Raw genomic sequence first — 25,989 nt, 5'->3', positions numbered from 1 at the left:
CTACAGGCGTGCGCCACCACACCCAGCTAATTTTTGTATTTTTAGTAGAGACAGGGTTTCACCATATTGGCCAGGCTGGTCTCGAACCCCGTACTTTAGGTGATCCGCCCACCTCGGCCTCCCAAAGTGTTAGGATTACAGGCGTGAGCCACCAGACCCAGCCTGGTAGTACATTTTAGTATCTTGAAACTTACGAAGGGTTTTCACAATGGTTAATTTATTTGGAGCATCATAATAGCCATATAAAGTCGATCTTATTTCTTATCTAAAGCCAGCAACGGTCCCACCCTCCTTTCTGCTCCAGGTGGTGTCCTCTTACACCTACTGAAAGGTTTTACCCTTTAACTTATCCCTTTCTTTGCCCCTTTAAGTTCTCCGTCCCTAACTACTGGATGGTACATTTTAACATGCTTTAGAATCTCTCGTGGTTTTTTTGTTTGTTTTATTTTTTTGTTTTGTTTTGTTTTGTTTTTAGAGCGAGTTGCACTCTTGTTGCCCAGGCTGGAAGAGTGGCATGATCTCGACTCACCACAACCTCCGCCTCCGGGGTTCAAGCGATTCTCCTGCCTAAGCCTTCCTGAGTAGCTGGGATTACAGGCATGCGCCACCATGCCCAGCTAATTTTGTATTTTTAATAGAGACGGGGTTTCTCCATGTTGGTCAGGCTGGTCTCAAACTCCCGACCTCAGATGATCCGCCGGCCTCGGCCTCCCAAAGTGCTGGGATTACAGGCATGAGTCACCGTGCCCGGCCTTTTTATTTTTCTTTTTTTTAAAAAAAAGCTTTAATCCATTCTCACTCTCTAGCTACACCCCATTTTTCTGCTCCCTTACAGCACCCCAAAGAATTACTACTGTACTTACTGTCTCAACTTTCCCACTTCCTCAACCCACCCCAAACTTCATTCCCTGCTTACTCCACTGAAACAGTGCCTGTACTGTCACTAGTGACTTTATCTGGCCAAATCTCCCTTTCTTTCCTCTGTATTTACTTGTCCTTGCAACAATATTTGACACAATTGAATATTTCCTTTCTGGAAATTGTGGAACTTCATTGTTAATTTCTGAATCATAATTTTGAATGCTGGAATATATTTTCTCAATATTTTGTGTATTCATAAACATATAATGGTGGCATTTATGACATAGTTTTTTTGGCAGCCTCTAAACACCTTTTAGCCTATGTCACTAGAGAAACAGGAAGCAGGTGTATGCAGAAAGCCTGTGTGAAATTATTTAGATCAAAGTGTTCAATAAACTGGGTCAGAATTTTTAAGATCCAGTGTTAAATTTTCACCTACAAAATTGAGAATGTATTTGGGAAAATGACAAAATTGTGATGGATTAATGCTAATGCTATCATGTTAAATAACACACTACATTGATGACAGGTAAAAATCATACAATTTAGTTCTTGGAAAGAATATTAAAAGACCTGTTATCGTCCTAATATCTAATTTACGTTTAGTTTTTTACTTTTCTAAAATTTAGAGTCAAGCGTTCCCGTGGAATGTTTATGGGTATAAATTGGACACCATTTTTGAGGACAGTTTGGCAGTGTTAGGTTTTAATATGCATACTGTTTTATTTTTTATGGAGTTATATTGTGTATCTCTGAACTAAATGCACATTGTGGGAAAAAAACAACAGTGTAAAAGAGTATACTGGAACAAAAACATCTCTTCCCTTTCTGAACCCAGGCTGCTCAGTCCACAGGTCCCTTCCTAGAGACAGTCATTCTTAGTAATTTCTCATATCCCCTTCCAGAGACAGTCAATTCAAATGTATATGTGTGCCAGGGGCAGTGGCTCACACCTGTAATCCCAGCACTTTGGGAGGTGGGTGGATCATGAGGTCAAGAGATCGAGACCATTCTGGCCAACATGGTGAAACCCCATCTCTACTTAAAATACAAAAATTAACTGGGCACGGTGGCACACACCTGTAGTGCCAGGTACTCCAGAGGCTAAGGCGGGAGAATCACGTGACCCCGGGAGGCGGAGGTTGCAGGGAGCCAAAATCGCACCACTGCATTCCAGCCTGGCAACAGAGCGAGACTCTGTCTCAGAAAACAAACAAACAAAAAACTGAAATATATATGTGCCTACCTTTTGTCATAGCAATTCCACTTGTAAAAACTATCCTACAAAAATTGTTGCTGCTGAGTGCAATGGCTTATGCCTGTAATCCCAGCACTTTGGGAGGCCAAGGCGGGTGGATTGCCTGAGGCCAGCATTTCGAGACCAGCCTGGCCAACAGGGTGAAACTCTTGTCTCTCCTAAAAATACAAACATTAGCTGGGCATGGTGGCACATACCTATAATCCCAGCTACTCAGGAGGCTAAGACATGAGAATCACTTGAACCCGGGAGGTGGAGGTTACAGTGAGCTGAGATGTCTCTGCACTCCAGCCTGTGTGACAGAGCAAGACTCTGTCTCAAAAAAAAAAAAAAAAAATTAACAAATCTTTTAGGCGTGAAATTTCCTTAATTTCATTTATGCCAACAGTTATTTGTCAATTAAGAGAATAATTGTACTTAAAATGCTATCTCAGTTTTCTAACTGGAATACTGCACATGAATAGTTTTTATTCTGGAAAAGTTTGTTGTAATAATAGATATGATTTATTGTGATGGGTCAGAAACTATATTAAATGCTTTACCTGTGTTACCTGACTTAATCCTGACCATTCTATGTGTTAGGTACAATGAGTCCCCATATTTTACAGATGAGTAACTTGAAGTTTGAGTGAGTTAAGTAACTTTTGCAAAATCACACAGCTAAGGATGAGGTAGAATTTGTTAAGATTTAAACCCTGGTCTATCTTGCCTCAGAGCCCAAAGACTTAACCTCTCTTCCCATTGCCTCCTATATTGTTAAGGCTATTTGTAGGGAAAGCAAAAAAGACATAAGTTTTTTTCATAGAGAACCTTCTCCTAACTCTTAAAAATGTCAATTTAAAAAACAATTTACCAAATTAGGAAGAAAACACCGTTAGTTTTAAGCATCTGAATAACTTTAAACATCAAAAGGGAAAAATGACAAATTGAGAAATATATAAATATATAAATATATTTTTCTTTCATTTTTCTTATGAATGGCGTATCCTTTTTGACAGTTTTCTGTTTAGCCTCTGTCTTTCTAAACATATTAGTAGATGTATGTTATGTGTTTAAATAGGTCCGGGCTTTGGGATTTGTAAATCCTTACATGTTTTGCATTTTACATGCACCAATTCAGAATTTAAATTTTTATTATTTTTAGAGACATGTTCTCATTTTGTGGCCCAGGCTGGCGTGCAGTGGTGCAGTCATAGCTCACTGCAGCTTTGAACTCCTGGGCTCAAGCCATCCTCCTGTTTCAGCCTCCCAAGTAGCTAGGACTACAGTATGTGCCACCCTACCCAGCTTTTTGTTGTTGTTGTAGAGACAGGGGTCTTGCTATATTGCCCAGGCTGGTGTTAAACTCCTAGCCTCAAGCAATCCTCCTGCCTTGGCCTCCTAAAACCATGGAATTACAGGCATGAGTCACTGTATTCAGCCCAGAATTTTAAGCTTTTAAGCAAAATTTATTCACTTTGGACTATGATAAAGCATCTCAGAACTATATTGCTACTGTAAATGTAACGAGTGACATTATTCTGTGAAGTGTAATAACACTAAGTAAAAATCCATGTTTCTCCCTGTATTCAGTGCATAACCTTTTTTTTCCTTTTATATTTGACCATATAAGGTCTAATTTTAGGTTAGGGACCTGTACAATTTTGTGGATGCAACTCTGTCTCTATGCACTTTAAGAAAGGTTTATTTGAAGTAATACAACAGTGCATGTAAAAGTCATGGACTTTGAAGATAAACTTGAATTCAGTAACTGGCTTAGTTATTCACTATTTGACCTTAGGCCTTAAAGCTTAGGCTCCTCATCTCTAACACAAGCATATTAGTGAAATCTGCTATGCAGGATTATTGCTGGAATTAGAAAAAATATACAAATTAGAACATATTAAATCACCAATAATTGCTGACCACTTTTGGCTGGGCGCAGTGGCTCATGCCTGTAATCCAAGCACTTTCAGAGGCAGAGGTGGGAGGATCACTTGAGTACAAGAATTCAAGACCAGCCTGGGAAACATAGCAAGAACCTGTCTCTACAAAAAATTTTAAAAATTAGCTAGGCATTGTAGTATGTGCCTGTAGTCCCAGCTACTCAGGACAGTGAGGCAGGAGGAGCGATTGAGCCTAAGAGATCAAGGCTACAGTGACCTATGATCCTGCCATGGCATTCTAGCCGAGGCAATAGAGAAAGACTCTGTCTCTTAAAAAATAAAAAGGTGACTATTTTTATTTTTATTATTTTGATATGAAATCTTAATTGTTTTATTTGTACAACTCTTTAATTTTCATTGAGTTCTAGTGGTAGTTTTATAATGGAGCATATAAAATAATTTTAGGCTGGGCACGGTGGCTCACACTTACAATCGCAACACTTTGGGAGGCCAAGCCAGGAGGTGTTTGACACCAGCCTGGACAACATAGCAAGACCCCATCTCTACAAAAACATAATAATTAAAAAAAGAAGGCCAGGTGTGGTGGTGCACGCCTACAGTCCCAGCTACTTAGGAAGTTAAGGTGAGAGGATCACTGAGCCCACCAGTTTGAGGCTGCAGTGAGCTATCGTCACAGCACTGCACTCCAGCCTGGGTGACAGAACAAGAATCTAAAATAGATAAATAAATAAAAATGTCTCTAAAAAAAAAACAAATAAAAATGAAAATAAATTAAAATTATTTTAAATGTACCCTTTTTGTTTTGCTCCTTTTCTTTTAGGAATTTCAAATGCCTTGGGAAGAGGAATTAGAAGTTTTAAAGCAGGATAAAGCTGCCAGAGTCATTCAGCAGGCCTGGAAAAGTTTCCTTGTGAGTTTATTTAGAAGTTTTATTGAGATATAATTTTTATGTCATGAAATTTAAAATGTACAGTTTGATTTTTTTTTTTTTTTTTTTTTTTTGAGACAGAATCTCATTCTGTTGCCTAGGCTGGAGTGCAGTGGCAAGATCTCGGCTCACTGCAGCTTCTGCCTCCCAGGTTCAAGCAATTCTCCCACCTCAGCCTCCCCAGTAGCTGGGATTATAGGCGCACCACCATGCCCGGCTAATTTTTGTATTTTTAGTAGAGATGGGGTTTCACCATGTTGGCCAGGCTGGTCCTGAACTCCTGACTTCAGGTGATCCACCCTTCTCGGCCTCCCAAAGTGCTGGGATTACAGGCATGCGCCACTGCATCCGGCCAGTTCAATGTCCAATACTTTTTATATAAAGTGTATAATTCAGTAGCTTTTAGAATACTTGCAGAATTGTGTGCCACTCTTCACTTTAAAAAGCAGACTTTTTGACTGGGCGTGGTGGCTCACACCTATAATCCCAGCACTTTGAGAGGCTGAGGCGGGTGGATCATCAGAGGTCAGGAGTTCGAGACCAGCCTGACCAACATGGAGATACCCTGTCTCTGCTAAAAATACAAAATTAGCTGGGCATGGTGGCGCATGCCTGTAATCCCAACTACTCGGGAGGCTGAGGCAGAAGAATCGCTTGAACCTGGGAGGCGGAGGTTGTGGTGAGCCTAGATCATGCCATCGCACTTCAGCCTGGGCAACAAAAACAACAAAAAAGCAGACTTTTTTAACGTTTCAAAAAGTTACAATTATTTCATTAGCTGCACAAATGTTTATTGAGTTCCTGATCTGGGCTAGGCACTTTTATAATGGTTATCAATGAAAGTATCATTAAGAAGATTATTTGCCTTTCACCTCTAAACACTTTATTTCTTGACTGAGGAACCAGCATTGTGAGCAGATGTTAGGAATATAGCCACTCATTAAATATTTATTGAGTACTTATTCTCAAGGAGCTTAAAGTTTGTTAATAATACACTATATCCGGGTTAATGTTGTGGTCACTTGTTGTGCTTTTGTAAGGGTAGAGCTGGTCTTATAGGTGTAAGGAATATTCCAAGTTGAATTATCTGGTTGAGTGAGAGCCAAGAACTAAAATGACCTCACTCTTTTCTCTCTGATAGCAGCAGGACTCTGTGCCTGGTAATTTTATTTTTTTGAGACAGAGTCTGACTCTGTTGCCCAGGCTGGAGTGCAGTGGCCGGATCTCAGCTCACTGCAAGCTCCGCCTCACGGGTTCACGCCATTCTCCTGCCTCAGCCTCCCGAGTAGCTGGGACTATAGGCTCCCACCACCTCGCCCAGCTAGTGTTTTTGTATTTTTTTGGTAGAGACGGGGTTTCAGCGTGTTAACCAGGATGGTCTCGATCTCCTGATCTCGTGATCCGCCTGTCTCGGCCTCCTAAAGTGCTGGAATTACAGGCTTGAGCCACCGCGCCCGGCCTGTGCCTGGTAATTTTAACTGAAGAAATATGGCTCTGTTTGTAACACACACTGATACAAAGGTTTTATGGCTTACAAGACCACCTTTGTATCAGTTAATCACATTTTGTAAAGTTGCTTCATTATTTGCCTATACCAAGGCCATAAAACCTATGCTGGGGTGTAACTATGTTGATTTCTAACACTAAAATAATATGTATTTTTTAAAGATACAGGAATCTCACTACATTGCCCAGGATAGTCTCAAACTCCTGGGCTCAAGTGATCCTCCCACCTCAGCTTCCCAAGTAACTTGCCCTATAGCCGAGCACCATTATACCCAGCTAATCTTCTTTTAAAACTTATTCTTCCTTAGTTGGTTTTGATTGACATATACATCATCTAGGCTTAAGCTTTTCTATTGTTTGCAGCTATTTTCTCTCACATTCAACCAGCCACACACCTTTGACTAACTGTTGTGTTCCTGACATTGTGCTAGGCATTTTACAATATATCCTTGCCCTTAAAGGAGCTTTGGCAGAGAAGCCATGTAAATAGGTGTGTGTGTGTGTGTGTGTGTGTGTGTGTATGTGTGTGTATAGACTGAGGACACATTTCACCTTGTGTCCCTCCAGAACCCCATTGAAATGACACTGTATAGAAGGTTAATCCATAACAAAGAGGGGGGGTTCATGAGCACAGAAAAATTTTATCTAATTTTTGGAAAACTAAAAATAGATGATAGCATCCTTTGGAAAAACTGTAGAAACACTTGCCTAGACACATTTCATAGGGGTTCCAATGAGGGAATTGGTTTGCCATTGGAACCCCAGAGAGGATATGAATTTGGAGTTAACAATTTAAAAGAGCTGGAAGGAGAAGGACTGAAGACAGGGGGTTTAATTGAAGGTCTGTACATGGAGCAGCTGTGCCAGTTGTCTCCAGTCTTTTGTAGTCCAAGAGCTGCAGGTAGGTGGATGTTTACTGCTAGTCACAAATCTGCTTGTAGACAGATATATACTATTAGGCAAAAAAGACACAAACCCTGGAGGCTTATCTCTTTTTAAAAAAAAAAAAGAAAAATGAAAAATCAAATGAACTATCTGGAAAAGCTAGTTCTAGCATGGATTTGGCATTCCACAGTGAAACCCTCTTAATTATGCCCTGTTGCCTGTTAATTTTGGTATTTGAGAGACACCCTGCTTAATAGCTGGCTACCCATTAAAGAAAGCCTGCTAATTGCTTATTCCACTCACATCATGAAGCCCCCAGGCAATTTTCCCACTCCTGAGTGAGAACACTGGGGAGACAGAATACTAACAAAAGATACTCGTACTAGCTCCTAGAAAAATTGACACAGACCTTTATTCTTAAGTATTAATGGACAACCAAGGTTCACTTTTAAGGAAAACCAATAATATCAAAACAGAAAGAAAGAAAAAAGAGATAGAACCCAAAGAAAATAAAAATAGTAATAAATTTAAGTTAGATCAGGATATTGAATGCCTCTAAGAGGGTTATATCCGGGAGGAAAATGGTACCCCATGCAATAGAAAGTATGACAGAGTCTGGATTTAGAAAAAAGAGATTAGAAACTCTGAAAAAGAGCTAACCGTGAAAGTCATGGTTCAGATATGACAGATTAAAATTGTTCTAAGATGTGAAGAGAATACATTTGCTTTTGATTCTAGACACAGCATCTTGATTCTAGATAGAGTCAAGTGGGTGACTTCTAAAAAAGGATGCATAGTTTTAGCACGTTGCTTGGCCGTAGAAGTGAATTATTTGCATAGTTATAGTAATGTAAATGTAGGAATTTTAAAAAATTAAATATTTTAATCTAACATGTACTTCTTTAATAAGTAATATAGAAGAATTTATGATGAAAAATAAATATTTAACCCCATCCTACTTTCTTTCACCCTCATACCCTAAAAGCAACCATTTTTAACTTTTTTTTTTTTTTTTTGAGATGGAGTCTTGCTCTGCTGCCCAGGCTGGAGTGCAGTGGCTCAATCTTGGCTCACTGCAACCTCCGCCTACTGGGTTCAATCAGTTCTCTGCCTCAGCCTACTGAGTACCTGGGATTACAGGTGCCCACTACCATGCCCAGCTAATTTTTTGTATTTTTAATAGAGATGAGGTTTCACCATCTTGACCAGGCTGGTCTTGAACTCCTGACCTCATGATCCACCCACGTCAGCCTCCGAAAGTGCTGGGATTACAGGCATGAGCCACCTCACCTGGCCCATTTTTAACTATTTTTATTGTAGATCTTCTAGTAGTTACTTCCATGCTTCTAAATAATATGCATGTACAATTATCTTTTATTAACTTTAGAAGTAATCCGTTGGCTTTCTGCAAAGATAATTGAGAACTTAGGTTACTTACCGTCCACAGCCCTGCTTATCTCCCCTCCCAATATCATAATGTTATTTTTTAAATTCCTCTATTTTATTACCTTATTGGTTTAAAGAATATTTAAGTCTTAGTTGTCTTGTTCCATCAGGCTGACATAGGCTCTCTTCACTCCACATTATATATGATGAGAACATAAGTATCCCTACCCTTTTCTTTACCTCTCCTCTCCATCTTCAAACCGCCAAGATCTATTACCTGTACTATTACGTTATAAGTATTCTCTGGAGGAGTTCATATATCCTCAATGCAAGTCCTTTGTTAAATACTGTATGTGTTGAATATCTTCTCCCAGGCTTGCCTCATTCCTCTAAGAAGTTCTTAATGAAAAGAAGTCTTTAATTTTAATAAAGTCCAGTTTGCGACTTTTTCTCTTTCTTTCCTTCTTTTCTTTCTTTTTTTTTCTTTCTTTAACAGGGTTTAACTCTTTTGCCCATGCTAGAGTGCAGTCGCGTGATCACAGGTCACTGTAACCTTGAACTCCTGGGCTCAAGCAGTCCTCCTGCCTCAGCCTCCTGTTTGGACTACAGGTGTGCACTACCACGCCTGGCTAATTTTTAAATTTTCTGTAGAGACAGGGTCTCTCTATGTTGCCAAGGCTGGTGTTGAACTCCTGGCCTCAAGCAATCCTCCCACCTTGGCCTCCCAAAGTGCTGAAATTACAGATGTCAGCCACCATGTCCAGCCACCACTTTTTCTTCATGGTTAGTGCTTTCTGCATCCTGTTTAAGAAATGTTGTCTAACCTAGTCAGAAGATATTTTCCTTATGTTTGTCCTAGAGGCTTAATTGCTTTAGTTTCAGATTGAGATCTAGTATCCATCTCAAATTAATTTTTGTGTATACTCAGAGGTACAAAGTTCGTTTTTTTCTTATGGATATCCAACAGATCAAATACCTTTGATTGAAAATACCATCCTTTTCACAATAAATTGCTGTGGTGCCATTGTTTAAATCATGTAATCATATATGTAAAGTGTTTCTGTAGTGTCTATTCTGTTGCATTGGTCTATTTGTGTATATTTATTTATTTATTTTTTAAGACGGAGTCTCACCCTGTTGCCTAGGCTGGAGTATAGTGGCACAATCTCGGCTCACTGAAATCTCCATCTCTCAGGTTCAAGCAATTCTCCTGCCTCAGCCTCCCAAGTAGCTGGGACTACAGGCATGCGTCGCCATGCCTGGGTACTTTCCGTACTTTTTGTAGATGGGATGTCTTGCCGTGTTGCCCAGGCTGGTCTCTAAGTCCTGAGCTCAAGTGATCTACCCGCCTTGGCCTCCCAAAGTGCTGGGATTACAGGCATGAGCCACCATACCTGGCCCATGTCTTTGGATCTTAAATTTCTCTCCATGAGGTTCTTTTTTTTCTTTTTTTTTTTTTGAGCCGGAGTCTTGCTTTGTCACTCAGGCTGGAGTGCAGGGGCATGATCTTAGCTCACTGCAACCACTGCCTCCCAGGTTCAAGCAATTCTCCTGCCTCAGCCTCCCGAGTAGCTGGGATTACAGGCATGTGCCACCACACCTGGCTAATTTTTGTATTTTTAGTGGAGATGGGGTTTCACTATGTTGGTCAGGCTGGTCTTGAACTCCTAACCTCATGATCTGCCTGCCTTGACCTCCCAAAGTGCTGGGATTACAGGCATGAGCCACTGTGCCTGGCCTCTAATTGCTTTTTTATAAATTCCTTTGGATTTTCTTAGTCGTGTTATCTTTGAATGATGACAGTTTTACTTTTCTTTTGTGAACATTATACCTTTGGTTTATAGAAACACCACTGATTTTTGTATGTTGAGTTTGTAACTTTACTAAATTTGCTTATCATTTTTAACAGTTTTTTGATGGAGTCTTTAAGGTCTTCTATATATAAGATCATGTGATCTGCAAACAGAGACAATTTAACATCTTCCTTTTCCATTTGTATGTCATTTCTTTCTCTTGCCTAATTTCTCTGGCTGAGACTTCCAGTGCCATGTTGAGTACAAGTAGTAAGCAGGGGCATCCTTGTTCCTGATCTTAGAGAAGAAACTTTTAACTTTTCACCGTTGAGTATGATGTTAACTGTGGACTTGTCATATGTGACCTTTAAAGGTAAATTAAGGAATATATTGAGACAAACAAACTGGAGACATACCAAAACTTATGGGATGCAGCAAAGGCAATTCTAAAAGGCAATTTCATAGCAATAAATGCCTACATCACAAAACAAGAAAGATCTCAAACAACCTAATGTTACACTTCAAGGAACTAGAAACAGAAGAACAAACTAAGACCAAAGTTAGCAGAAGGAAGGAAATAAAGATTAGAGCAGAAATAATTGAAATAAAAACTTGAAAAACAATAGGAAAGATCAACAAAACTAAGAGTTGGGTTTTTGAAAAGATAAACAAAATTGGCAAATCTTTAACTAGACTAACTAATTTAAAAAAAGAAAATCAGGTGTGGTGGCACACGTCTGTAGTCCCAGCTACTTGGGAGGCTGAGGCAGAAAGATCACTTTAGCCCAAGAGTTTGAGTCCAGCCTTGGCAGCACAGTGAGACTACATCTCTAAAAATAAATAAATAAATAAAAATGTAAAAGTAGGCCTGGCGCAGTGGCTCACGCCTGTAATCCCAGCACTTTGGGAGGCTGAGTTGGGCGGATCACCTGAGGTCGGGAGTTTGAGACCAGCCTGACCAATATGGAGAAACCTCGTCTCAATTAAAAACACAAAATTAGCTGGGTGTGGTGGCACATGCCTGTCATGCCAACTACTCGGGAGGCTGAGGCAGGAGAATCGCTTGAACCTGGGAGGCGGAGGTTGCAGTGAGCTGAGATTGTGCCATTGCACCCCAGCCTGGGCAACAAGAGTGAATCTGTCTTAAAAACAAACAAACAAACAAAAACAAAAAAAGGAAAAGTTAAAAAAAAAAAAAAGACTCAAAATCAGAAATGAAAGATGAGACATTACAACTGATACTACAGAAATACAAAGGATAGTAAGAAACTACTATGAACAATTATAAGCCAATAAATAGGATAACTTAGAAGAAATGGGAAAATTCTTAGATACATATAACCTCCCAAGATGGAATCATGAAGAAATAGAAAATATGAACAGACCAATAATGAGTAAGGAGATTGGATCAGTAATAAAAAACCTCCCATCAAAGAAAAGCCCAGGATGGCTTCACTGTTGAATTCACTGATGGCCTTACTATTGAATTCTACTAAACATTTAAAGAAGAAATAATAACCTGCCCTTTTCAAACTCTTTCAAAAAATTGAAGAGGAGAGCATACTTCTAACCTTATTTACAAAGCCAACATGACTTGGCTACTGAGGCCAGACAAGGATGCTATAATAAAATTACAGGCTAATACCCCTGATGAACATGGATGAATAGGATCTTTAACAAAATACTAGCAAACTGAATTTAACGGCACATTAAAATAATGATCAAGTGAGATTTATTCTTTGTGTGCAAGGTGGTTCAACATATACAAATCAATAAATGCGATGACCATATTAACAAAATAAAGGACAAAAACCATATGATCACTTCAATAGATATTTCGTATATTTTACAACACTTCTTGTCTGAAAGAACATTTTATTTTATATTGATATAGCTACCCTAGTGTTCTTTTGGTGAGTACATGACATCTTTTCTTATTCTTTTACTTTTCAGCTTTTTGTGCCCTTATGTTTAAATTGTGTCTCTTGTAAACAAAATACAGTTGGATTTAATTTTCCATAATTCTAAATAATCTTTGTCTTTTAATTAGCATGTTTAGACCATTTGTATTTATTGTAATTACTGTATTCATTGGGCTTAAGGCTGCCATCTTGCTGTTTGTTTTCTACTTGTCTGATCTGTTCTTCCTGTATTTCCCCCTCCCTTTTCCCTTTCTTTGTAGTAATTAAATATTATTAGTTTGTCATTATTTTCTTCTCTATTAACTTTATAGTTATTTTGATTAAAGATGCCATAAGTTGTTTTCTATTTCTCCTATTGACAGCAGGTGGCAATATTTTCCTTTTCTTTTTTTTAATTATTTTATTAAAAAAATTTTTTTTTAAATTATACTTTAAGTTCTAGGGTCCTTATGCACAAAGTGCAGGTTTTTGTTACATATGTGTACATGTGCCATGTTGGTGTGCTGCACCCATTAAGTCGTAATTTACGTTAGGTATGTCTCCTAATGCTCTCCCTCCCCTCTCCCCCTACCCCATGACAGGCCCCGGTGTGTGATGTTCCCCACCCTGTGTCCAAGTGTTCTCATTGTTCAATTCCCACCTGTGAGTGAGAACATACAGTGTTTGGTTTCCTGTCCTTGCGATAGTTTGCTCAGAATGATGGTTTCCAGCTTCATCCATGTCCCTACAAAGGACATGAACTCATCCTTTCTTATGGCTGCATAGTATTCCATGGTGTATATGTGCCACATTTTCCTAATCCAGTCTACCATTCATGGACATTTGGATTGCTTCCAAGTCTTTGCTACTGTGAATAGTGCCACAGTAAACATAAGTGTGCATGTGTCTTTTTTTTTTTTTTTTTTTTTTTTTTTGAGATGGAGTCTTGCTCTGTCGCCCGGGCTGGAGTGCAGTGGCCGAATCTCAGCTCACTACAAGCTCTGCCTCCCAGGTTTACGCCATTCTCCTGCCTCAGCCTCCCGAGTAGCTGGGACTACAGGCGCCTGCCACCTCGCCCGGCTAGTTTTTTGTATTTTTTAGTAGAGACGGGGTTTCACCGTGCTAGCCAGGATGGTCTCGATCTCCTGACCTCGTGATCCGCCCGTCTCGGCCTCCCAAAGTGCTGGGATTACAGGCTTGAGCCACCGCGCCCGGCCGCATGTGTCTTTATAGCAGCATGATTTATAATCCTTTGAGTAAATATACCCAGTAGTGGGATTGCTGGGTCAAATGGTATTTCTAGTTCTAGATCCTTGAGGAATCGCCACACTGTCTTCCACAATGGTTGAACTAGTTTACAGTCCCACCAACAGTGTAAAAGTGTTCCTATTTCTCCACATTCTTTCCAGCACCTGTTTTCTGACTTTTTAATGATCGCCATTCTAACTGGTGTGAGATGGTATCTCATTGTGGTTTTGATTTGCATTTCTCTGATGGCCAGTGATGATGAGCATTTTTTCATGTGTCTGTTGGCTGCATAAATGTCTTCTTTTGATAAGTATCTGTTCATATCCTCCACCCACTTTTTGATGGGGTTGTTTGATTTTTTTCTTGTAGATTTGTTTAAGTTCTTTGTGGGTTCTGGATATTAGCCTTTGTCAGATGGGTAGATTGTAAAAATTTTCTCCCATTCTGTAGGTTGCCTGTTCGCTCTGATGGTAGTTTCTTTTGCTCTGCAGAAGCTCTTTAGTTTAATCCCATTTGTCAATTTTGGCTTTTGTTGCCATTGCTTTTGATGTTTTAGTCATGAAGTCTTTGCCCATGCCTATGTCCTGAATGGTATTGCCTAGGTTTTCTTCTAGGGTTTTTATGGTTTTAGGTCTAACATTTAAGTCTCTAATCCATCTTGAATTAATTTTTGTATAAGGTGTAAGGAAGGGATCCAATTTCAGCTTTCTACATATGGCTAGCCAGTTTTCCCAACACCATTTATTAAATAGGGAATCCTTTCCCCATTTCTTGTTTTTGTCAGGTTTGTCAAAGATCAAATGGTTGTAGATATGTAGTATTATTTCTGAGGACTCTGTTCTTTTCCATTGGTCTATATCTCTGTTTTGGTATCAGTACTATGCTGTTTTGATTACTGTAGCCTTGTAGTATAGTTTGAAGTCAGGTAGCATGATGCCTCCAGCTTTATTCTTTTGGCTTAGGATTGTCTTGGCTATGTGGGCTCTTTTTGGTTCCATGTGAACGTTAAAGTAGTTTTTTCCAATTCTATGAAGAAAGTCTTTGGAAGCTTAATGGGGATGGCATTGAATCTATAAATTACCTTGGGCAGTATGATCATTTTCACGATATTGATTCTTCCTATCCATGAGCATGGAATGTTCTTCTATTTGTTTGTGTCCTCTTTTATTTAGTTGAACAGTGGTTTGTAGTTCTCCTTGAAGAGGTCCTTCACATCCCTTGTAAGTTGGATTCCTAGGTATTTTATTCTCTTTGAAGCAGTTGTGAATGGGAGATCACTCATGATTTGGCTGTTTGTCTGTTATTGGTGTATAGGACTGCTTGTGATTTTTGCACATTGATTTTGTATCCTGAGACTTTGCTGAAGTTGCTTATCAGCTTAAGGAGATTTGAGGCTGAGACAATGGGGTTTTCTAAATATACAATCATGTCATCTGCAAACAGAGACAATGTGACTTCCTCTCTTCCTGATCGAATACCCTTTATTTCTTTCTCCTGCTGATTGCCCTGGCCAGAACTTCTAATACTTTGTTGAATAGGAGTGGTGAGAGAGGGCATCCCTGTCTTGTGCCAGTTTTCATAGGGAATGCTTCCAGTTTTTGCCCATTCAGTATGATATTGGCTGTGGGTTTGTCATAAATAGCTCTTATTATTTTGAAATACGTCCCATCAATACCTAGTTTATTGAGAGTTGTTAGCATGAAGGGCTGTTGAATTTTGTCGAAGGCCTTTTCTGCATCTATTGAGATAATCATGTAGTTTTTGTCTTTGGTTCTGTTTATATGATGGATTACGTTTATTGATTTATGTGTATTGAACTAGCCTTGCATCCCAGGGATGAAGCCGACTTGATCGTGGTGGATAAGCTTTTTGATGTACTGTTGGATTCCGTTTGCCCGTATTTTATTGAGGATTTTTGCATCAATGTTCATCAGGGATATTGGTCTAAAATTCTCTTTTTTTGTTGTGTCTCTGCCAGGCTTTGGAATCAGAATGATGCTGGCCTCATAAAAATGAGTTAGAGAGGATTCCCTCTTTTTCTATTGATTGGAATAGTTTCAGAAGGAATGGTACCAGCTCCTCTTTGTACCTCTGGTAGAATTCGGCTGTGAATCCATCTGGTCCTGGACTTTTTTTGGTTGGTAGGCTATTAATTATTGCCTCAAATTCAGAGCCTGTTATTGATCTATTCAGGGATTCATCTTCTTCATGGTTTAGTCTTGGGAGGGTATATGTGTCCTGGAATTTATCTGTTTCTTCTAGGTTTTCTAGTTTATTTGCATAGAGGTGTTTATAGTATTCTCTGATGGTAGTCTGTATTTCTGTGGGATCGGTGGTGATATCCCCTTTATCATTTTTTATTGCATCTATTTAATTCTTCTCTCTTTTCTTCTTTATTAGTCTTGCTAGCAGTCTATCAATTTTGTTGATCATTTCAAAAAACCAGCTCCTGGCTTCATTGATTTCTTTGAAGGGTTTTTTTTGTGTCTCTGTCTCCTTCAGTTCTGCTCCAATCTTGGTTATTTCTTGCCTTCTGCTAGCTTTTGAATGTGTTTGCTCTTGCTTCTCTAGTTCTTTTAATTGTGATGTTAGGATGTCAATTTTAGATCTTTCCTGCTTTCTCTTATGGGTACTTAGTGCTATAAATTTCCCTCTACACACTGCTTTAAATGTGTCCCAGAAATTCTGGTATGTTGTGTCTTTGTTCTCACTGGTTTCGAAGAACATCTTTATTTCTGCCTTCATTTTGTTATGTACCCAGTAGTCATTCAGGAGCAAGTTGTTCAGTTTCCATGTGGTTGAGCGGTTTTGAGGGAATTTCTTAATCCTGAGTTCTACTTTGATTGCACTGTGGTCTGAGAGACAGTTTGTTATAATTTCTGTTCTTTTACATTTGCTGAGGAGTGCTTTACTTCCAACTATGTGATCAGTTTTGGAATAAGTGTGATGTGGTGCTGAGAAGAATGTATATTCTGTTGATTTGGGGTGGAGAGTTCTGTAGATGTCTATTAGGTCCACTTGGTGCAGAGCTACGTTCAGTTCCTGGATATCCTTGTTAACTTTCTGTCTCATTGATCTGTCTAATGTTGACAGTGGGGTGTTAAAGCCTCCCATTATGATTGTGTGGGAGTCTAGTCTCTGTAGGTCTCTAAGGACTTGCTTTATGAATCTGGGTGCTCCTGTATTGGGTGCATATATATTTAGGATAGTTAGCTCTTCTTGTTGAATTGATCCCTTTACCATTATGTAATGGCCTTCTTTGTCTGTTTTGACCTTTGTTGGTTTAAAGTCTGTTTTATCAGAGACTAGGATTGCAACCCCTGCTGTTTTTTGTTTGTTTGTTTGTTTGTTTTCCATTTGCTTGGTAGATCTTCCTTCAACCCTTTATTTTGAGCCTGTGTGTGTCTCTGCAGGTGAGATGGGTCTCCCGAATACGGCACACTGATGGGTCTTGACTCTTCATCCAATTTGCCAGTCTATGTCTTTTAATTGTAGCATTTAGCCCATTTACATTTAAGGTTAGTATTGTTATGTGTGAATTTGATCCTGTCATTATGATGTTAGCTGGTTATTTTGATCCTTAGTTGATGCACTTTCTTCCTAGCATTGATGGTCTTTACAATTCGGCTTGTTTTTGCAGTGGCTGGTACCGGTTGTTCTTTCCATGTTTAGTGCTTCCTTCAGGAGCTCTTGTAAGGCAGGCCTGGTGGTGACAAAATCTCTTAGCATTTGCTTGTCTGTAAAGGATTTTATTTCTCCTTTGGTTATGAAGCTTAGTTTGACTGGATATGAAATTCTGGGTGGAAAAATCTTTTCTTTAAGAATGTTGAATATTGGCCCCCACTCTCTTCTGGCTTGTAGAGTTTCTGCCGAGAGATCTGTTGTTAGTCTGATGGGTTTCCCTTAGTGGGTAACCTGACCTTTCTCTCTGGTTGCCCTTAATATTTTTTCCTGCCTTTCGACTTTGATGAATCTGACAATTATGCGTCTTAGAGTTGCTCTTCTCGAGGAGTATCTTTGTGACTTTCCTGAATTCGAATGTTAGCCTGTCTTGCTAGGTTGGGGAAGTTCTCCTGGATAATATTCTGACGAGTGTTTTCCAACTTGACTCCATTCTCCCCTTCACTTTCAGGTACACCAGTCAGACGTAGATTTGGTCTTTTCACATAGTCCCATATTTCTTGGAGGCTTTATTCATTTCTTTTTACTCTTTTTTCTCTAAACTTCTCTTCTTGCTTCATTTCATTCATTTGATCTTCAATCACTGATACCCTTTCTTCCACTTGATCAAATTGGCTACTGAAGCATGTGCATGTGTCATGTAGTTCTCGTGCCATGGTTTTCAGCTCCATCAAGTCATTTAAGGTCTTCTCTACACTGTTTATTCTAGTTAGTCATTCGTCTAATCTTTTTTCAAGGTTTTTAGCTTCTTTGCAATGGGCTCAAACATCCTCCCTTAGCTCAGAGAAGTTTGTTATTACTGATCATCTGAAGCCTCCTTCTCTCAACTCATCAAAGTCATTCTCCATCCAGCTTTGTTCCATTGCTGGCAAGGAGCTGCGTTCCTTTGGAGGAGAAGAGGCATTCTTATTTTTAGAATTTTCAGCTTTTCTCCTCTGGTTTCTCCCCGTCTTTGGTCTTTGATGATGGTGATGTACAGATGGGGTTTTGGTGTGGATGTCCCTTCTGTTTGTTAGTTTTCCTTCTAACAGTCAGGACCCTCAGCTGCAGGTCTGTTGGAGTTTGCTGGAAGTCCACTCCAGACCTTGTTTTCCTGGGTATCCCCAGCAGAGGCTGCAGAACAGCAAATATTGCAGAACGACAAATGTTGCTGCCTGATCCTTCCTCTAGAAGCTTCGTCTCAGAGGGGTACCTGGCTGTATGAGGTGTCAGTGGGCTCCTACTGGGAGGTGCCTCCCAATTAGGCTCCTCAGGGGTCAAGGACCCACTTGAGGAGGCAGTCTGTCCGTTCTCAGATCTCAAACTCCGTGCTGAGAGAACCACTACTCTCTTCAAAGCTGTCAGACAAGGACGTTTAAGTCTGCAGAAGTTTCTGCTGCCTTTTGTTCAGCCATGCCCTGCCCCCAGAGGTGGAGTCTAAAAAGGCAGGCAGGCCTCCTTGAGCTGTGATGGGCTCCACCCAGTTTAAGCTTCCCGCCACTTTGTTTACCTACTCAAGCCTCAGCAATGGCAGATTCCCCTCCCCCAGCCTCACTGCCGCCTTGCAGTTCAATCTCAGACTGCTGTGCTAGCAGTGAGTGAGGCTCCGTGGGTGTGTGACCCTCCGAGCCAGGTGCAGGATATAACCTCCTGGTGTGCCGTTTGCTAAGACTGTTGGAACAGCGCAGTATTAGGGTGGGAGTGTCCCAATTTTCCAGGTACCATCTGTCATGGCTTCCCTTGGCTAGGAAAGGGAATTCCCTGATCCCTTGTGCTTCCCGGGTGAGGCGATGCCCTGCCCTCATGAGCTTTGGCTCATGCTCTGTGGGCTGCACCCACTCTCCGACAAGCCCCAGTGAGATGAACCCAGTACCTTAGTTGGAAATGGAGATATCACCTGTCTTCTGCATCGCTCACGCTGGGAGCTGTAGACTGTAGCTGTTCCTATTTGGCCATCTTGGAACCTCCTCTTCCTATCAGTCAATATTTTCCCTTTCATCTAGGCTATTTTAGTAGCTTGCTTTACCATTAAAACCAATAAAATAGGACATGACATTCTGGGACCTCTTAGTCTAGGTCATAAAACGCATTGCATTGTCCATGTCTGTGTCCTGAAATGTTCATTCTGAGTGAGAACAGCCACCATGTAATATTCCAGCCCACTTAACCAGATACATAAGTGAAAAGGCTGTTTTTTATATTCCTTCCTCAATAAATGTAATAAGAGACCTAGCTGACAGCTAGAATTGAGGTCTCTGACATTGGGCCCCAGTTGAGCCATCTCAGCCATTTCTACTATTCAAGTCATCCCAGCTGAAGCCTCAGTCATTGTGGAGATGAGAAAAGACTTCTCTGCTATTCCTTACCAGAATTCATAACCCATAATTGTGAGCATAATAAAATGGTGGTTTTACTAAGTTTTGAGGTACTTTAATGCACAATAGTAGATGATTAGAACAGCTACATTTTCTTTTAGAGGGTTAAGCTAGAAAGGGCAAAGTTACAATATTTGCCCTTGATTAGTTAGTCTCTACCTTAAGTTGGTACTTTTACCCTTTTCAGAACAATGTAAGAATCTTGTAACATGTTAACTCACGTTAGCCCTTTCACCTTTTTCCTATTATTTCCAGATATTTAACTTACACTTCTGTTTTAAATACCAGAAGACATTATCATTCTTGTTTTAAACAGCCAGTATTCACTTTTTTATTGTAGTAAAATGTTAATAACATAAAATTTACCAGTTTAACTGTTTTTAGGTGTATAACTCAATTACATTAAATACATTCATAATGTTGTGCACCCATCACCACTATCCATTTCCACAGCTTTTTCGTAATCCCAAACAAAACCTCGTGTACCCATTAACCAAAAACTTCCTAACCACCAGACCCCATTTATCTCTATTCTACTTTGTGTCTCTGTGTCTTGTGTCCTATTTTAGGTACCTCATTTAAGTGGATTTGTTTTTTTGTACTGGCTTATTTTACTCAACATAACATTTTCAAGGTTCATCCAACTTATAGCATGTATCAGAATTTCATTCCTTCCTAAGGATGGATCATATTCCATTATATATCTATATGCTACATTGTATTTATCCATTCATCTGTTAATGGACATTTGGGTTATTTCCACTTTTTGGTTACTGTGAATAATGCTGCTAAGAAATTGATGTAGCCGGGTAAGGTGGCTCACACCTGTAATCCCAGCACTTTGGGAGGCTGAGGCGGGTGGATCACAAGGTCAGAAGATCGAGACCATCCTGGCTAACATGCTGAAACCCTGTCTCTACCGAAAATACAAAAAATTAGCCGGGCGTGGTGGTGGGCGCCTCGGGAGACTGAGGCAGGAGAATGGCGTGAATCCGGGAGGCAGAGCTTGCAGTGAGCTGAGATCACGCCACTGCACTCCATCCTGGGTGACAGAGGAAGACTCCGTCTCAAAAAAAAAATAGAAATTGATGTAAAGGTATCTGTTTGAGCCATTGCTTTCTTTTGGATATATGTCTGGAAGTGGAATTGCTGGATTATGTTGTAATTCTATGTTTGACTTTGTGAGGAACTGCCAAAGTTTACTACAGTGGCTGTACCATTTTACATTCCCACCAGCAATGCACAAGGTTTCCAATTTCTCTATATCCTTGCCAATACTTGTTATTTTCAAGTTTTTTGATAATAGCCATCCTGATGGATGTTAAGTGATATCTCATTGTGGTTTTGATTTACATTTCTCTTATGACTAGTGATATTGAGCATCTTTTCTGTCCTTATTGACCACTCGTAAGTCTTCTTTGGAGAAATATATATTCAAGACCTTTGCCCATTTTTACATTGAGTTGTTCTTTTGTTGTTGAGATGTAGGAGTTCTTTATTTTTCAAAGATCTGCTTTGCAAATATTTTCTCCCATTTTTGTGGATTGCCCTTTTACTGTCTTGATAGTGTCCTTTGATGAACAAAAAGTTTTAATTTTTTTTTTGTTTTGTTTTTTTAGATGGAGTCTCACTCTGTCACCCAGGCTGGAGTGCAGTGGCACAGTCTCAGTTCACTGCAACTTCTGCTTCCTGGGTTCAAATGATTCTTCTGCCTCAGCCTCCCAAGTAGCTGTGACTACAGGCAACCACCACCATGCCTGACTAATTTTTGTATTTTAGTAGAAACAGGTTTCAGTATGTTGGCCAGACTGGTCTCAAACTCCTGACCTCAAGTGATCTGCCCACCTTGGCCTCCCAAAGTGCTGGGATTACAAGCGTGAGCCACTGCACCCAGTCTAATTTTTATATGGTCCATTTTATCTTTTTGTTCATTTTGTTTATTGTTTTGGTGTTATATCCAAGAAATCGTTACCAAATCCAATGTCAAGAAGCTTTTCCCCCATATTTTCTTCTAGGAGTTTTATGACTTTAACTCTTATATTTGGATCTTTGTGTTTTTTTTTTTTTTTTCCCAGACAGAGTCTTGCTTTGTTGCCCAAGCTGGAGTGCAATTGCTCAATCTCAGCTCAGTGCAAACTCCGCCTCCCAGGTTCAAGGGATTATTTTGCCTCAGCCTACCGAGTAGCCAGTACTACAGGCATGCGCCACATGCCTGGCTAATTTTTGTATTTTTAGTGGAGACGGGGTTTCACCATTTTGGCCAGGCTGGTCTCAAACTACTGACCTTGAGTGATCTGCCCATCTCGGCCTCCCAAAGTGCTGAAATTATAGGTGTGAGCCACTGCGTGCCACCTAGATCTTTGATCCATTTTGACTTAATGTTGCATATGGTGTAAATTAAGGACCCAATTTCATTATTTTTCATGTGGGTATATAATTTTTGCAGATACATTTGTTGAAAATACTGTCCTCCTCATTTGATGGTTTTGAAACCCTTGTCAAAAATGAGTTGATGACATATATATGAGTCTATTTGGAGGCTCTCTGTGCTATTCCGTTGGCCTATATATCTGTCCTTATGCCAGTACCAAACTGTTTTGATTATTGTAGCTTTAGTAAGTTTTGAAATCAGAAAGTATGCCTCTTCCAACTCACACTTTTTCACTTATTTTATTCTTTTTCAAGACTGTTTGGCTATTCAGGGTCCCTTGCATTCCACATAGATTTTAGGATGGGCTTTTCTATTTTTTAAAAAAATGCCATTGGGATTTTGGATAGTGATAACATTGAATCTGTACATTGCTTTGGGTAATACTGTCATCTTAACAATACTAAGGTTTCCAATCCCTGAATGTGGGGAGTCTTTCCATTTATTTTTATTTATATTTTCTTTAATTTCAATATCCCTTTTTTTTTTTAAGACTGAGTCTCGCTGTGTCACCAGGCTGGAGTACAGTGGTGCAATCTCAGCTCACTACAACCTCCGCCTCTGCCTCCCAGATTCAAGCAATTCTCCTGCCTCAGCTTCCCAAGTAGCTGGGATTACAGACACGTGCCATCATGCCCTGCTAATTTTTATATGTTTAGTAGGGATGTGGTTTCACCATGTTGGCCAGGATGGTTTCAATCTTTTGACCTCATGATCTGCCCGCCTCAGCCTCCCAAAGTGCTGGGATTACAGGCGTGAGCCACTGCGCCCGGCCTTCAGTATCTATTTTTATCTATCCAGATACAAACCATTTCCAGAGCCCTTCATTTCTTCCTACAGCCTTCTTTGCTTCCTTATGGTATTAATTTTCTGCCAACTCAAGAATTCTCTGTAGTTTGTTTTTGTTTTTGAGAGGCAGGTTCTTGCTCTGTCACCCAGGCTGGAGTGCACTGGGGCAATCATAGCTCACTGCAGCCTTGAATTCATGAGCTCAAGTGATCCTCCTGCCTCAACCTACTGAGTAGCTAGGACTTCAGGTGTGCATCACCACACCTAGATAATTTTTAAAATTTTGTCCCCCTCCCCCCACTTTTTTTTTTTTTGGTAGTAATGGTTTCTTGCTATTTTGACCTGGTGGGTCTCAAACTCCTGGCCTCAAGTGATCTTCCCATGTCAGCCTCCCAAAGTTCTGGAATTATAGATGTGAGCCACCTATACACTCTGTAGTATTTCTTAGAAGATTTCTTAGATACCAGACCTCTTGTGAAAAATCCCTTCAGCTTTTGTTTGTCTAAAAACATATTTATTTCCTTTTTATTTTCAAAGAATATTATCACATTTCATAGAAATCTAGACTGGCATGTTACTGGGATTTTTTTCCCCCCTCAGCATTCAGATGGTATTCCATTCTATTCTGTCTCCCATAGTTTCTATTAATAAGTCAATAAATAGTGTTACTGTTTCTACTCTGAAAGTAATGTGGTATTTATTTTCTGGCTGCTTTTAAATTGCCTCTTTGTCTTTGGTTTTTAGCCGTTTGATTATGGTGTGTCTGTATGTCATTTTCTTTACATTTGTCCTTGTTTGGTCAAGTTGACAATAGAATAACCCAGCAGAGTCTACTCCTTGTCACGTTGGCATCCATACACATCCTTTTTAACCATATTTAACTTCCAAATAGAATCAAAACCGTGCTTCCACCTAACATTCCTCATATGGTCCAAAACATCTTCACAACCTTCCCAAAAGTACCTTTATCCATTTTTGGATCATTTTTATTCCTCTTTTTGCTGAACCATACTCTACCTATGATATCTTATACTTTAAATACCAGATGGAAGGTTAAGTACTTGTATTAATTTCCTAATGCTGCTGTAAAAATTGCCAAAAAGTTAGTCTTTAAACCACAAAAATGTATTACCTTACAGTTCTGGAGGTCAAAAGTCTGAAATGGGCTTCACTGGGCTAAAATCAAGGGTCAGCAGGGCTTGTGTTCTCTCTGGAGGCTCTAGGGAAGAATTTCCTGCCTTTTCCTCCTTCTAGAAGTTGCCCATGTCCTTGGCTCATGGCGTCCTCCCTCCCTCCCTCCCTCCCTCCCTCCCTCCCTTCCTTCCTTCCTTCCTTCCTTCCTTCCTTCCTTCCTTCCTTCCTTCCTTCCTTCCTTCCTTCCTTCCTTCTTTCTTTCTTTTTCTTTCTTTCCTTTCTTTCTTTCTTTTCTTTTCTTTTCTTTTCTTTTTTCTTTTCTTTTCTTTTCTTTTTTTTTCTTTCTTTCTTTCTTTCTTTCTTTCTTTCTTTTTTTCTTTCTTTCTTTCTTTCTTTCTTCTTTCTTTCTTTCTTCCTTCCTTCCTTCCTTCCTTCCTTCCTTCCTTCCTTCCTTCCTTCCTTCCTTCTTCCTTCCTTCCTTCCTTTCTTTCTCTCTTTCTCTCTTTCTCTCTTTCTCTCTCTTTCTCTCTCTCTCTTTCTTTTTTTTCATTTCTTTCTTTCCTTCCTTTCTTTTTTTTTCCTCCTAAAATCCTTTCCTGGAGCAACCCCTATTTTCAAAGCCAGCAGTGACCTGTCAAGTCTTTCTCACATCACACCACTCTGTCGCTGACTCTTACATGTCCTTTATATGGACCCTTGCAATTACCTTGGGCCAATCAGGATAATTTCCCTGTGTCAAAGTCAGCTGATTAGCAACCTTAGTTCTATCTACAATCTTAATTCACCCTCTCCATGTAACAGCATATTTACAGTTCCAGATTACAGGGATTAGGTGTGAACATCTTTTGTTGGGGGGCATTATGCTGCCTACCACACTATAATTAACACACTTTACATTTGTTTTAGGGGAATGGGAGCAGGAGAAAACAAAAGAAAAAAAAGGCTAATATTTATATGCAGATATATAGAAGAAATACTCATAGATACTACCTGTTTCTGCAACTAATTATGGGATTATAGCTGGTATTTTTAACTTTTTTCTTCCACTAGCTATTTCATATTCTCTCTTTTTTTCAGCAAGCACTTCAGCTGGTTGTGGTTCTTTGCTCAGGGGTGGAGGAAGGGAATGATGCAAAACTTCATTCCTAAAGGGGCTAGACCTATAATAATTCTGCCTGTGTGGGGTTGTTATAATTTTCCAATTAACTTTTCTTACGGAATATGGTATTACTAAAAAGCACCCCAAAAGTTCTCCTGAATTCTAGACATCTTCATACTATGAAGAAGCTCAAACTGAAGGTCTGTGTGGAAAGAGAGGCCCAGCTATCCTAGATATTCCAACAGTTTCAGCTTAAGACCCTGATACGTGTGTGAGGCCATATTGATTAAATCACCCAACTCCAGCTGATCTGGCAGCTGACTAAGGCCACATGTATGAGTCCAACCAAGACCAGCAGAACTCCCCTGTCAACCCACAGAAAGAGAGAAATAAGAAATGGTTTTTGCTTTAAGCCACTAAGTTTTAGGGTGGTTTGTTATGTATTAGTAGACAACTGATATAGTAACCACCTATTTAGAAGATACTGTTCAGATTTTAAACCATAATAAATATTTCTTGATACCCAATTTGGAGTTTTATTTGGGGAAAATTATATCTTCCTTTCAGAAAGAATACTATTAGTATAGACATGGGCTGTACCATCTTCCATAGGCAGTTGTAGTGGGGCTTTAGATTGTTATATTGGTACTGTGGATTACTTAAATTTGAATTTATTTTATTTGATTTAACACAAACAAACTGGGAGTGGGGTATTTACCAAGGGTTTTTAAAGCATTTTTAGGGAGCTAGGGTTTGAGGGGAGGGTTACCAAAGAAATAATTTTCCAAGATGGACTAATTGGTAGGGATTGTTTAGCTAAATTTGCACTAATGTGAAAAATAGATAAACACT

At 39.7% G+C, this 25,989-nt stretch overlaps 2 protein-coding genes across 12 annotated transcripts in view; both read left to right on the top strand.

Moving 5' to 3' along the window:
- POGLUT3 (protein O-glucosyltransferase 3) overlaps positions 1-25,989 on the top strand; it is a 603,612-nt gene that overhangs the window by 33,774 nt on the left and 543,849 nt on the right. The gene's annotated exons all lie outside the window — the stretch shown is intronic.
- C14H11orf65 (chromosome 14 C11orf65 homolog) overlaps positions 1-25,989 on the top strand; it is a 142,298-nt gene that overhangs the window by 1,075 nt on the left and 115,234 nt on the right. For all 11 annotated transcript variants that reach the window (XM_050758728.1, XM_050758718.1, XM_050758723.1 and 8 more), the window contains exon 2: positions 4,826-4,915. In XM_050758728.1, the coding sequence (XP_050614685.1) occupies positions 4,835-4,915 (81 nt within the window). In that variant the 5' untranslated portion in view covers positions 4,826-4,834. The remainder of the gene's footprint in view (positions 1-4,825; positions 4,916-25,989) is intronic.

Source organism: Macaca thibetana, chromosome 14 (assembly GCF_024542745.1).
Source record: "Macaca thibetana thibetana isolate TM-01 chromosome 14, ASM2454274v1, whole genome shotgun sequence".
Classification (NCBI taxonomy): domain Eukaryota; kingdom Metazoa; phylum Chordata; class Mammalia; order Primates; family Cercopithecidae; genus Macaca; species Macaca thibetana.
This window is presented reverse-complemented; position numbering and strand designations above follow the sequence as displayed.